General features: G+C 38.2%; 1 protein-coding gene across 3 annotated transcripts in view; it reads left to right on the top strand.

The window, feature by feature from the left end:
* FMNL3 (formin like 3) overlaps positions 1–12,570 on the top strand; it is a 93,559-nt gene that overhangs the window by 58,012 nt on the left and 22,977 nt on the right. For all 3 annotated transcript variants that reach the window (XM_087956326.1, XM_087956323.1, XM_087956324.1), the window contains 7 exons: positions 1,262–1,370; positions 3,369–3,445; positions 6,686–6,779; positions 7,799–7,877; positions 9,297–9,403; positions 10,769–10,918; positions 11,960–12,061. In XM_087956326.1, coding sequence (XP_087812452.1) covers positions 1,262–1,370; positions 3,369–3,445; positions 6,686–6,779; positions 7,799–7,877; positions 9,297–9,403; positions 10,769–10,918; positions 11,960–12,061 — 718 coding nt within the window. The remainder of the gene's footprint in view (positions 1–1,261; positions 1,371–3,368; positions 3,446–6,685; positions 6,780–7,798; positions 7,878–9,296; positions 9,404–10,768; positions 10,919–11,959; positions 12,062–12,570) is intronic.

Raw genomic sequence — 12,570 nt, 5'->3', positions numbered from 1 at the left:
GGATTGAGAGACAGGTTTAACCTGCGCCTGAAAAGCCAACTTGCTCAGGATAAAAAAGCCCAAAGAAAATCAGCTGCTTTTAAAAGATTGAGCCTTCAGGGAGTTTATTCTTGCTCAAAGGGGCAGCTAAAAAGCACAGCCATCTGCTGTGATGGCACTGGTACCTTCAGAGAGAAAGTCAATTGGTAAACTGTTGCTGCAATGATGATAATATGCAGGATATGGAAATAGATGCCGTCCAAAAATTTTAGTCTTCAACTCTCATCTATCCCAACCAGCATGATGAACAAGGGATTGTGGGACCATAATTCAAAGTATATGGTAGGCATTAGAATGCTGTATTGGATAATAACCATATTAGCTCTGAAAAGTCCAGTGCCTTCCTGCATCTCATTCAAGGCTATAGTTTGGATCATCACAAGAAGGGAAAGGAATAGAACTGAATATTTGAGGAGAAAAAATAAACTTTATCATGATGACTTCTGCAGATGTCCTCTCTTAGCGGAACATTCTTTTCTAGGGATGACATCTGAGAAGCGTTCACCTCTAGTTTCTCTCTGCCGCTCAGATGTTTAGGTTACGTGCCACTCTTTTGGGAACTAGCTAGTTTCTCTATTCCTTGTGGAAGATATTATTTTCTTCCAATTTTTTTGATTATTTTCCATCAAGAAAAATCTAATTTTCTCTGCTGGTTTTTTTTTTTTTAAAAAAAACCATTTTAATTGATTTGCTTAAGTGTCTTGGTTTGGGTTTTCCTGATTTAGGCTGATAAAAAACAACACATGCCTTCATTTTGCTAAAGTAACTTTTTGAGGCTTTTTAAGGATTTTTTTTTCTAACAGAAACAAATAATAATAGATAATAATAATTAATAATAATGAAATAAAACATGGGGGAAATCCCTTGAATGGTTTGAAGTTTATATAATTTCCTTCATGCCCCAAACCTCTCTGTCTACCAAGATCTATAAAATAGGAAAAGGGGGGATAGCTGGAGGATGCCTTCTGACTGGCAATTCTAGGAGCCTTCTGTCTTTAGAACAGCTGCTATCAGATTGCTAGGAAGGTATTGGGGCCACCCAGACTTTTCTGTTTCCAAAGGAAAACATACATCTTGGGCAAATCTCTTGACAGAAGCTGGTGATTCTAATTTCAGTGTTCCTTCTTAGCTGTGGCTGTGACCTCATCCTTGGCAAGTGACAGCATTTTTCTGGAGAGGTTACTGCTCCTTGCTAAATGTAGGGTTCTCTTCTCTTTGCCAGATACACCACCCTTCCCAGCAGAAAAGCTCTGAAGAACTCACGGCTGGTGAGCCAGAAAGACGATGTGCACGTGTGCATCTTGTGTTTACGAGCCATCATGAACTATCAGGTATTGGCTGGCCTGAACCTTAGGAGGGCTGGCTTTGAGCTGGGATAGGGGTTTTGGGGTGCTTGGCTTGTGGTGCATTTGTAGGAAAATTGGACTCTTAGAATCAATGGTTTTAAATTTGCGCATGCATTTTATTACATTTATAATTTTTTTATTACGTTTATAATTTGGCTTTGCCTCAGGAGAACTTTTGGCTCAAACACCTGAGAGATTTTTGGGGGCCAGGGGGAGAAAATAGGGTGGGAAAGTCAGTCTTATTGTTACTTCTGCTGGCACAGCACCTCCTGCTGGTCATTTTTTCTTCTCCCCAAGCTTCCCCCCTCCTTAACCTCAGTTGGTTTTGGCTCTCCAAGCAATGTAGCATCCTCTAATGTCAGTACCAGTAAAGAATTTCACTTAACTGTGCCTTAAAAGTTCCATTCTGTCTAAAGAATTTACTTGAAAATGGAGTGTCAGAAGATGGGGGGACACCACCACTAAATAGTGTATTTCCAAAGAGATAGCTGGGGTGGTGAGTTGATATGACTACCTCTTTGTTAAATTAATATCCTTTTCTTTTTCTTTTACTTCTCCCTCCCTATTATCTGTGTATTCTGTATGATAAGTTGTATCTATCTAACTGTGCACCAGGTTTGTGTGTAACAAAGCTGTGCTATATGTGACATTTTAAAGGACTTAATAATTTGTTTATTTATATGAAATGTCTTTTAAAATATATTTTAAAAGACATTTCATATAAATATATATATATATATATAAATATATATATATATATATGCCTGGCTACTCATTGTGACATCCCCTTTCAAGATAATTAGCTTAATGCAGAGTACAGAAATATATTAATTTAAAGGAAGCCAATAATAATAATAATAATAATAATAATAATAATAATAATAATAATAATAATAATAATAATAATAATAATAATAGTAGTAGTAGTAGTTGTTGTTGTTGTTGTTGTTGTTCACTGGAAACTGCCAAAAGTTTGGATTTGAGTATAGTAACAACTACTGGGAACATCAGGTTGAGAAGGTTCTGGAGAATGAAAAAGTCAAGATCTTGTGGGACTTCAGAATTCAGATGGACAGGCACTTGGCCCACAACACACCTGACATAACAATAGTTGAAAAGAAAAAGGGTTGGTTCATTGACATTGCAATACCTGGTGATGCACGAATTGAAGACACGCAGCAAAAAAAAAAAAATTTGTAAGTATCGGGACTTACAAATGGAAGTTGAGCGACTTTGGAAAAAGAAATGGTGTGTTATCCCAATTGTAATTGGAACCCTTGGAGCAATACCTAAAGGGCTGCCTCGCTATTTGGAAATCTTGAATTTATCAGACTTGAATACCCTGATTCTACAAAAAACCACCCTATTTGGAACAGCTTATATCCTCTGACGCTACCTGAACAGTTCCTAGGTCTTCGTTAGGACTCGAACTGTTGAGCTACCACCCACCCCTAAAGGCTGTGAATCTCACTAAAGAAATAACAATAATAATAATAATAATAATAATAATAATAATAATAATAATAATAATAATAATAATAATATCACGAGGGACAAAAAAGGAAACTGTTTATATCTACTTTAAATAAATACCTTTCTCTGTATTTCTCCATAACTTTTTATCATTGCAAACCATCCTCGTTTCCAACTTCTCTCTTTTTCCCCCTCACTTCTCTTTTTCATTAATCACCTCTCTATACAGTATGTGTCTATAGAGATTCTCAGTCATCCAGGTCCTGGCTGTCCCAGAGGTGATTTTTCAAAAGGCACCTGGACCTCTTGTTTTTCCTTGAAGATGTCAGAATTAAAGAAGCTTCTTAGATGAGAAGTGAAACTTCTTCAAGGAAAAACAAAGTCCAGTTACCTTTTGAAAAAGAACCTTTGGGTCTCTAGCTATGCATGTTCCATCTTAAATAAGCCTATCTGTTTAGTTGAGTGTTTCTTATAACTTCTAATATTTATATAAATTCCTTTCCCTTCCAGTATGGATTCAATTTGGTCATGTCACATCCTCATGCTGTTAATGAGATTGCTCTCAGTTTGAACAATAAAAACCCCAGGTAAGACAACTTTATACTCAATGAGCCTCATGAAAATGAAGATTGTTGTTTAATGGTATACTAAGGCTTATATGGTGCGGTTTACATGGACTATATTAATATTGAAAAATGAGACCAATTTCAAGATTATATCATTAATTTTGTGTTTCCGATATCATGAGAATCATGGAAATACAAGTTTTCTGATAAGTTTAGAAAGCACGATCTTCCAAACTCTACCAGAAGTGCAGTCTTTATAAAAAGGCAATAGGTATTTTCTGAACGAGTTGAAAGTGACTTAGAAGTGTTGTGTCCCATGGTATGAGGCCATACAAACTTTTCTTTTGACTTACTATCCCGGCTAATCAGGAAGAGTGAGCAGGTTTGTGAAATATCACAATAATTTGTAATACCTTTATAGCAAGAGTAACAGTACAACGAATTTTCCCTTTTCAGCAGTGGTGCATTTTTCAAACTGCCTTTAACTCTGAAAAAAACCTAAACAATACTGAAATTGTGGCCTATCTCCAGCTAGTAAATCTGATTTCAAACACATGTTAATTTGTAAAGCAGATGTGTGTTTGTTTTGCAGTATGTCAGTATTGTTTGGTCTTTCTGAAAGCTTTGTATACAGCCAGAAATACTGCCTGGATGTGTTGTTAATGTAAATTCATCGGTTACCTAAACTCTCCAGTAAAGTTACTTGATCGTATCTTAAATAAGTTCAACAGTATTCCTTAACACTTGGCATTAAGTGATGGTTGGATGCACATCTGGAGAACAGCAGGCATGTGAGCAAGTCATGTCTTTGGCATCTTTTGATATATTCTATAAAATAATATTTATGAAGATACCATCACTAGAGTTTCTCTACAGCTCAGGGTCTTTTTTTCTTTTCTTCCTGCACAGACGACACAATTTTGTACCTTATAATTAATTCCTCTCTTGATCCTTAGAAATGAAACCATGGTATGGGAGTGGTCTATTTTCTGGGACCCAAACACTTGCACCCATCCCATTAGATCTGGTAGGAGACATGGTTCCTGCCACTTAAGGAATGTCATCTAGGCCTCAGGGGTCTCCAACCTTGGCCACTTTAAGCCTGGTGGACTTCAACTCCCAGAATTCCCCAGCCAGCAAAGCCAAGGTTGGAGACCCCTGATCTAGGGGACCCAGGAAATGAGCTTTTTCTGTCATGGCACCCACCCTTTGGAACATCCTCCTCCCAGAGATTAGATGGCCCTGACTCTGCCAGCTTTTCACAAGGGCCTGAAGTCATGACTATATGCCCAGGCATGGGGGTCAGTTTGTCAGAGTCCATGTGATGTGGTTATTTTAATTGCTGCTTATTAGTTTTTGCCTTGGTTAACAATTACTTATTTTATTTTGTTGTTGATTTTATTTTCTAACTGTTCTTAATCACCCAAAGTCACCACAATGTGATGGGCAGCCATATACATTGAAAAAAATAAAATAAGCAGAATTTAAAATCATCTGGTGGGATCTGGTTTTTCCATTCATTAATCTAAAATCACATTCTCCTGATTTGGGAGACCACTAGTAATCAGTAAGTAATTCTGCACTTCATTCCACCAAAGTTGGAGTATATGGTTTCCTAATAAAAGAGATCTATCTGAACTAATCCACTGGACTCCATCAAATACAGCATAGTAGTCTTCCTTGTAAAAAAAAAATCAGACTTCTAGTATCTATAGCTAAGTATTTTCTACTCTATCTGGAATTGGCTTTCCCAGCTTTCAAAAAGAATTATTTCTTATTTCAGATAGGCAACGAACTGAATATGTGTAGGGTTTGATTTTTCTTTGCACTGTAAAACATGTGCTGAACTTCAGTTTGTAGACCTAGTATATTCTGTGATGCTTATAGGATTGTGGCTTCAGTGTTTACGAAACCTCCTAGGCTTTCCTTGAGATATATTGGGGGAAATGCTTAATTCATTGATGGAACGTGTAATATATGTAATATATGTAATTTTACATATAAAAAGACCTCTCTATGAGGCTCATGGTTTTGATCTGAAACTTCTAAGGGGAGAGCCAGACCCTCTGCTACATGGAATAGTGATCAGATTTAGTACATCATGACATATCTTTTGATTTTAAGGAGCAGTCTCAACAATGACAGAATTGCAAATGGGGAAGTTTTTTTTTTTTTAATAGGAACTATTAAATGCTGAGCAACAGATGGAGTCTTAACTTTATGTTGCGATATTCCCAGGACCGATAACCAAAGTTGACAAGAAAGGCCTAATTAGTTCCACATTAGGGTTAGTGCTGTGTGTATGATAAGAATAAAAATTCAGATAGTCCTCAATTTACAACAGCTCACTTAGTGACTGTTCAAAGTTACGACGACACTGAAAAAAAATAATTTATGACCATTTTTCACACTTTCACAATTGCAGCGTTCCCATAGTCATATGATTAAAATTTGGACACTTGGCAACTGATTCATGTTATGACTGTTGAAATGTCCTGAGGTGAGGAGATTACCTTTTCTAATCTTCTTGCAAGCAAAGTCAATGGAGAAGTCAGATTCACTTAACAACCATGATACTAACTTAACAACTGCAAGAAACTTAACAACAGTGGCAAAAAAGATCATAAAATGAGGCAAAATTCACTTAACAAATGTTTCGCTTAACATCAGAAATGTTGGGCTCAATTGTGGTCGTAAGTCAAGAACTACCTGTACTACTCTTTTCAGATGAATCTTCCTTCCTTCCTTCCTTCCTTCTTTCCTTCCTTCCTTCTTTCCTTCCACCCTCCCTCCCTCCCTCCCCTCCCCCCCTCCCTCCCTCCCTCCTCCCTCCCTTCCTTCCTTGTAAATTTTTATTAAAACTTTTACAAATAAAAAAATTAACACAAATTAATAAAGAGTAAAAGCCATTAAGGAAGAAAAAAGAAAAAAAGAAAGAATCAAAAGAAATAGAAAAAAAGAATCTTCCAATTTTATTTGCAGTAATGCTATGTTTACCAAAGAAAACTCACTATTATCTATTATCTTTTTTTTGTAACTATCGAAACCACTAATCATAAGTGCATTTTTCTCTTTTATGCAAAAAGTCTGTTAGGAGTTTCCATTCAACCATAAATGAGGACATTGTTTTTTCTCTAATCGAAGAGGTTAATGTAGCCATTTTCACAAGTTCCACACCAACCGTTTCTCCATTGTGGGCTCCGTAATTTTTTTTTCTAGTTGCTTGTCCATTAGCTTTGTGTTTCTCTTTTATCTTCCCAGGACAAAAGCCCTGGTATTAGAACTGCTGGCAGCTGTGTGTCTTGTGCGAGGCGGCCATGAGATCATTTTGGCTGCCTTTGAGAATTTCAAGGAGGTGAGGTTGCTTTTATTATCTATTTGAAAATATAGGTTTCAAATTCTGAAGATCCAAAGGATTATGGATTTTGAAGCCCGACACATCTGGAACACTACATTGAGATAGGGTACGCAAATATAAGGAAGCAGATGGAAACAATGGTTAGATGGAAGGACAACCCATAGATAGATGTAAATGGGGAGGGATGAAAACAGAAAAAAAAATTGATTTGATGGATAGTGACCATTAACTTGTTTTATTTTACCAAATGAGAACCCAAGTCAAATCTACTCAAGTTTCTCATATTACTTTGGGCAGAGTTTTTGATCAGTGAAGCCTGCCCCATCTTTTTGGTATTGCCTTGAGTCTCTGAGCAGAAATAAGCAGATAACACAAACCTGAATCTCATGATTTGGCCATGCCTGCATGCCACCTTATTTTGCTTATATACTCATACACCTGCTGCTGCTTACTTGCAGTCAAGATCTTCTCTGGATAACTTTCTTTAGTGTCTCATTTTCAGAAGTTCAGGTCAGAGACTCTTAGCTCTGGGATCGTTTCATCAGTAGCTTCTCAAAGAGCCTCACATTTTTCGGGGGATCTCCTCTTTCTTGTTGTGAATGACTCCTGAAGGATTACATGTGGATCATGTGTTTTATTAGATGTTCCATTTGGCTGTCAATCCTGTCAAAACATTCAGAAGCTTGATCTAATAAATAAAAGGCTAAAATGAATAAAGCCTGAAGTGATTAAAGGAAAACCAGCAGGCCCTAACGGTGGCTAACCTGTTCATACCTGTGTTTCTGTGGGGATAATTCAAACACAGTACTTGCTCTCCTGTACCATCTGCTCATAACCAAACTCTCTTTCTCTGGGTATGTGACCAGAGAAAGAAATTACTGCATGAAAGTAAGCATTGCACAGCTATGTGGAGGAACACTTATGGAAATGTGTCAGATTCAATGGAATGAAATGTATTTGGCAGGCTCATCAGGGCTGCTTCTTGTTTATGATTCAGGTGTGTTTTCTTTTCTTAGGTATGCAAAGAGCAGCATCGCTTTGAGAAACTGATGGAATATTTCCGTAATGAAGATAGCAACATTGACTTCATGGTAGGTAGGAAAAAAAGGTGTTAGGGAAAAAAGATATGGAAGAACACATTTGCTTTGGAATTGTGTATGCCAGCTGCTCATTGGGCCCAATGATGAGAGGAAACAATTGACAGATTAGATGCATATTTTCTGTCTGGATAATCAACCAATTTATAGGTAGTCCTTGACTTAACAACCATTCCTTTAGCGACTGATCAAACTTTTGATGACCCTGCAAAAGTGACTTACAACTGGTCCCCTCACTTACAACCATGGGTGGAATTCAAAAATCCCAGCAACCGGTTCAGTGCTCGGTTGCTGGGTGGGCGTGGCCATAGTGGGCATGGCCTACTGGAACTTCCGGGAGGGCTGTTTTTCGCCTTCCCCAGGGTCCGGAGGCTTCCCTCGAGCCTCTGGGAGGGCAAAAACAGCCTCCCTTTCCAGAGGCCCTCCGGAAGCCAGAAACAGGCCCATTTACGGACTTCCGAAAGGTCCCTTTTTCGCCCTCCCAGAGCCTCCGCACAGACCCTGCGCTTACCTGCATCCAAAACAGGCCGCGTGGAGATCCCTGGGAGGGGAGGACTGGGATGGCGGGGCCAGCCAGCCGGTTCAACTACCAGTTCAGCAAACCAGATGTAAATTTAGCATCCAGTTCACCCAAACTGGTCTGAACTAACTGAATCCCACCCCTGCTTACAATGTTGCAGTATTTCCATTCATTTGATTGTGATTCTGACAACTGTCATGCATATATAATTGTTGCAGTATCCTACAGTCATGTGATCTTGTGAATTCCCAAGCAAAGTCAGTGGGGAAGGTGGCAGGGAAGCTTGCAAGTTATGGTCACATGATGTCTCACTTAATGACCACACTCCTTAATGATAAATTTTCTGATCCCTAGTATGGTTGTAAGTTGCGGATTAACTGTATTCCATGGATAATGTAGGACTTCTGCTGTCCCCAACTATGCTTAAGTTGCTATCGCGGATTCACCCATTCAGGAGACCACAAGTCAACAGTGGAGCATATGCTTGGATTCAGAAAGTCATTGGTCATTTTAGGAAAGATTGGGAAAGGCTTCTATATAAAATTGTAGACAGATAAATCTATCAGCAGGAGTAAGGAGTCTTTATCAACCCAAGGAACAATTTACTTTAGGGAATTGCTAAAGAATATGGTTTAGATGGTCTCAGTGAATGAAATCTGAAACTTCCTCTTCCCCTTCTCCTTCTCCAGCATAAGATTAATCCATGGTTCTCCGCATGGAGGGAGAGAATCTATGCATGGAAGAATGATGGGACTTGGCTATATTCTATAGTGTGTGCTGCACTTTAAAAATTAAGTTCTCTTCAGTTTTTTTTAAAAAAAATTCTAGAAGCTAAAGGAGAGTAAATAACTGAATCCGTGTGTCACAATCCATGCCTTTTCTTTCTTTTATAGGTAGCCTGTATGCAATTCATCAACATTGTGGTCCATTCAGTAGAGGACATGAACTTCCGAGTGCACTTACAATACGAGTTCACCAAGCTGGGTTTGGAAGAATTCTTACAGGTAACATTTTGTCCCATCACAAAGTAAACCTCAAGTGGCATTAAAATTTGACAGTATTTAATCTCTTTCCCACATATAAGACTGGGCTTGCAGAAAGATAATTAGGCACAACAAAATTAGACCTATCACTTATATTGTGGTTTTATTTTTCCTGACCCCACAATTTTTATACATTGTTCAAGTCATCTACACAGGAGTGACTCATTTGAATGTTGTACAATGCTTGCCTAGTTCTAGATGAAGGGCTCTTAATTTTAACTCATATATAGTGGCTTAAATTTATGTGGCAAATGAAAATATGGGAAACGGCTCAAAACTCATCAAATGTCTGCAAAATAGAGGACTCTCTCTTAAAAAACAAAGCAATTCTTTTGCTAACAGCATTTCTCCATAAGAAAAGATATTTACCTCAGTCTACAAACCTGGTTCTCTGTGTTTAAATAGTTGTGCAATATGAGTTCAGATTCTAGAAGAAGGCAGGTTTCTTTTAAAAAAAAATCTAGTAATAATGTGTGTCTGTTAACATTTTAATTTTAATTAAAATTAATTAATTAATTGTGGAAAAAGCAACTGCAGATAGTCTCCCAACATGAGCCATGACAATCATAAATGCCGTTCTGTTCTATTCTGTTCTGTTCTGTTCTATTCTATTCTATTCTATTCTATTCTATTCTATTCTATTCTATTCTATTCTATTCTATTCCTTTCCTATTCCTATTCCTATTCCTATTCCTATTCCTATTCTAGTACACACTGAAGTGCTCTTGCAAGGAAGTCTCAGTCATGGGACCCATTGGTGATAAAATGTCACACATGTTTATTTCTTTATGATAACATTTCTGTTCTACCAATTTCTAATAAGTTATTTTTGTATGAAAATCTAGCATGCTTCCAAAGCATGTCGATATCACAGAAACAAAGCTGACTTATAATCAAACCTTCTTTCCAGGGATCCTCCGATGGGATTTAAAGACTACTAACAAAACATCCATCATCTCATCAAATGATCGGATGCAAAATTCTGTAGGGATTAGGATGGGAGTGAGAGGAAATCATGATAAAGTTAACATATATTTGTATTTTAAAAATCTCAGATTTTTCTACAAATGGCTTGATAATTATCATGGAATACTTTAGTGGTTTATTTTCGCATGATACTTTCATTACTTATAGAGCTGTTTCCTGTATCTCCAGTTTGGGCCTCTGAGATGGATGGCTGAAATAGAACTTGTCCATGGGGTGCATCTTTGAGGAAGTCAGGTGTAGCTCAGAGGGGCTCTCTTTTGGCCTTGCTGGGGACCTGGTGGCATCCAGGAGAACACTAGGAGCCTCTGGCCTTTAAGACTGTTTCCTTCTCTTCAACAGAAGTCAAGACACACAGAAAGTGAAAAGCTGCAAGTGCAAATTCAGGCCTACCTGGACAATGTGTTTGATGTAGGTGGGTTGCTAGAAGATGCAGAGACCAAGAATGTGGCTTTGGAGAAAGTAGAAGAACTGGAAGAGCACTTATCACATGTAAGTGGACAGACTTTTCTTTAACATGGAAAAGTCGTACTGGATAGGCAGCTAATCCTGGAACCCATTTTGCCAATGGGGAAAAAGGCTATTTAATTAAATGTCCTTCTCCTTTGTTACTATTTACTCTTAAAGTAAAGAAATATATGTCATCGAACAAGGAAGTTCCATTCAGTTGCTAAACGTTTATTTATCCAACCCCTTTTAAGTTAGTGACAAGTTCACCAGCTTTTAGAACATAGGGATTTTCATTATGAAGAGTCCAATAGTTGATCCACCTACTGTGTTCCTTAATTCAAGTGCAGGTAGTTCTCGACTTACAACAGTTCATTTAGAGACTCTTCGAAGTCATAACATCACTGAAAAAAGTGACGTATGACCATTTTTCACCCTTTCAACCATTGCAGCCTCCCCATGATCACGTGATCAAAATTCAGATACCTGGCATATTTACAATGGGTTGCAGTGTCTTGGGGGGTCATGTCAACACCTTTTGCAACCTTCTGACAAGCAAAGTCAGTGGGGAAGCCAGAGTCGCGTCACAACCGTGTGACTGACTTAACAACTGCAGCGATCCACTTAACAACTGTGGCAAGAAAGGACATGAAATGGGGGTAAAGTTCACTTAGCAACTATCTCACTTCGCAGCAGAATTGTGGTTGTTAAGTCGAGGGCTACTTGTAGGTGAGACAGTGATTTTTCTAGCCCTGCCTGGAGATGCCAGGGATTAAATTAGGGAGTTTTTGCATGCCATATAAAAGGTCCCGTGAATTCACTTCATTGTCTGAGGTGTAAAGTCTCCTGCCTGGGCACGCAAAGGGAAGAAGGTACAGTTAAGCTAAAATGTCTTTTTTAACTATTTCAAAAAACACTAATCGCTTGGTTTTTGCTAAAATGCCCCTTGTGACAGTCTCACTACCTCACTGATGAGAGTCTGCCTCACAAGTGAGTTGTTGAACATATCATTCTCAAACAATAAAAACAGAGCTGTCTTGACTCAAAGGAAAGACCAATCAGTGATTCCTGTTCTGTGTTATTCAGTTGACAGAAAAGTTGCTGGATCTGGAGAATGAGAACATAATGCGGGTAGCTGAGTTGGAGAAACAACTGTTACAGCGGGAAAAGGAATTGGAGATTGTCAAGGTAAGTGGATCCAAGAAAGGGAATTGAAGGTGCTCTCCAGAGCATGGAGGTATGACTGATGGTTTCATCTAGACTTTCCCGGAGAAGGTAATTGACAAGGTACTGTGGGGAAAGATAACTTGCTCATCCCCATGGATCTTTCTGGCCAAAGGGGAGAATAATATGCATCAGTTTTCATGGGTGTTATCATGAGTTGATAGTATCAGCCAACAGATCAAATGTCTATGGAAATTCTCAGTCATCCATCCATTCCATTTTATGAAAAGGCAAGTGGACTTTTGGTCAGTTTTTTTCCTTTGAAAATGTTTCGCTTCTTGGATGAGAAGTGAAACATCTTCAAAAGAAAACCCAGAAAGTCCAGTTGCCTCTTGAAAAAAGCACCTTTGGGACAACCACGGCCTGGATGACTGAGAATCTCCATAGACATTCCCCACATACTCTTTTCTGTATAGATGGATATGTTCTTCTTATGAAGGAAATTACATTATGTAACTCATTCTTATTCTCAG

Source organism: Notechis scutatus, chromosome 2 (genome assembly GCF_049901735.1).
Source record: "Notechis scutatus isolate UNSWTSFEM ecotype Mainland chromosome 2, rNotScu1.2, whole genome shotgun sequence".
Lineage (NCBI taxonomy): Eukaryota > Metazoa > Chordata > Lepidosauria > Squamata > Elapidae > Notechis > Notechis scutatus.
Note: the sequence above shows the minus strand (reverse complement) of the source record. Positions and strands in the feature narration are given on the sequence as shown.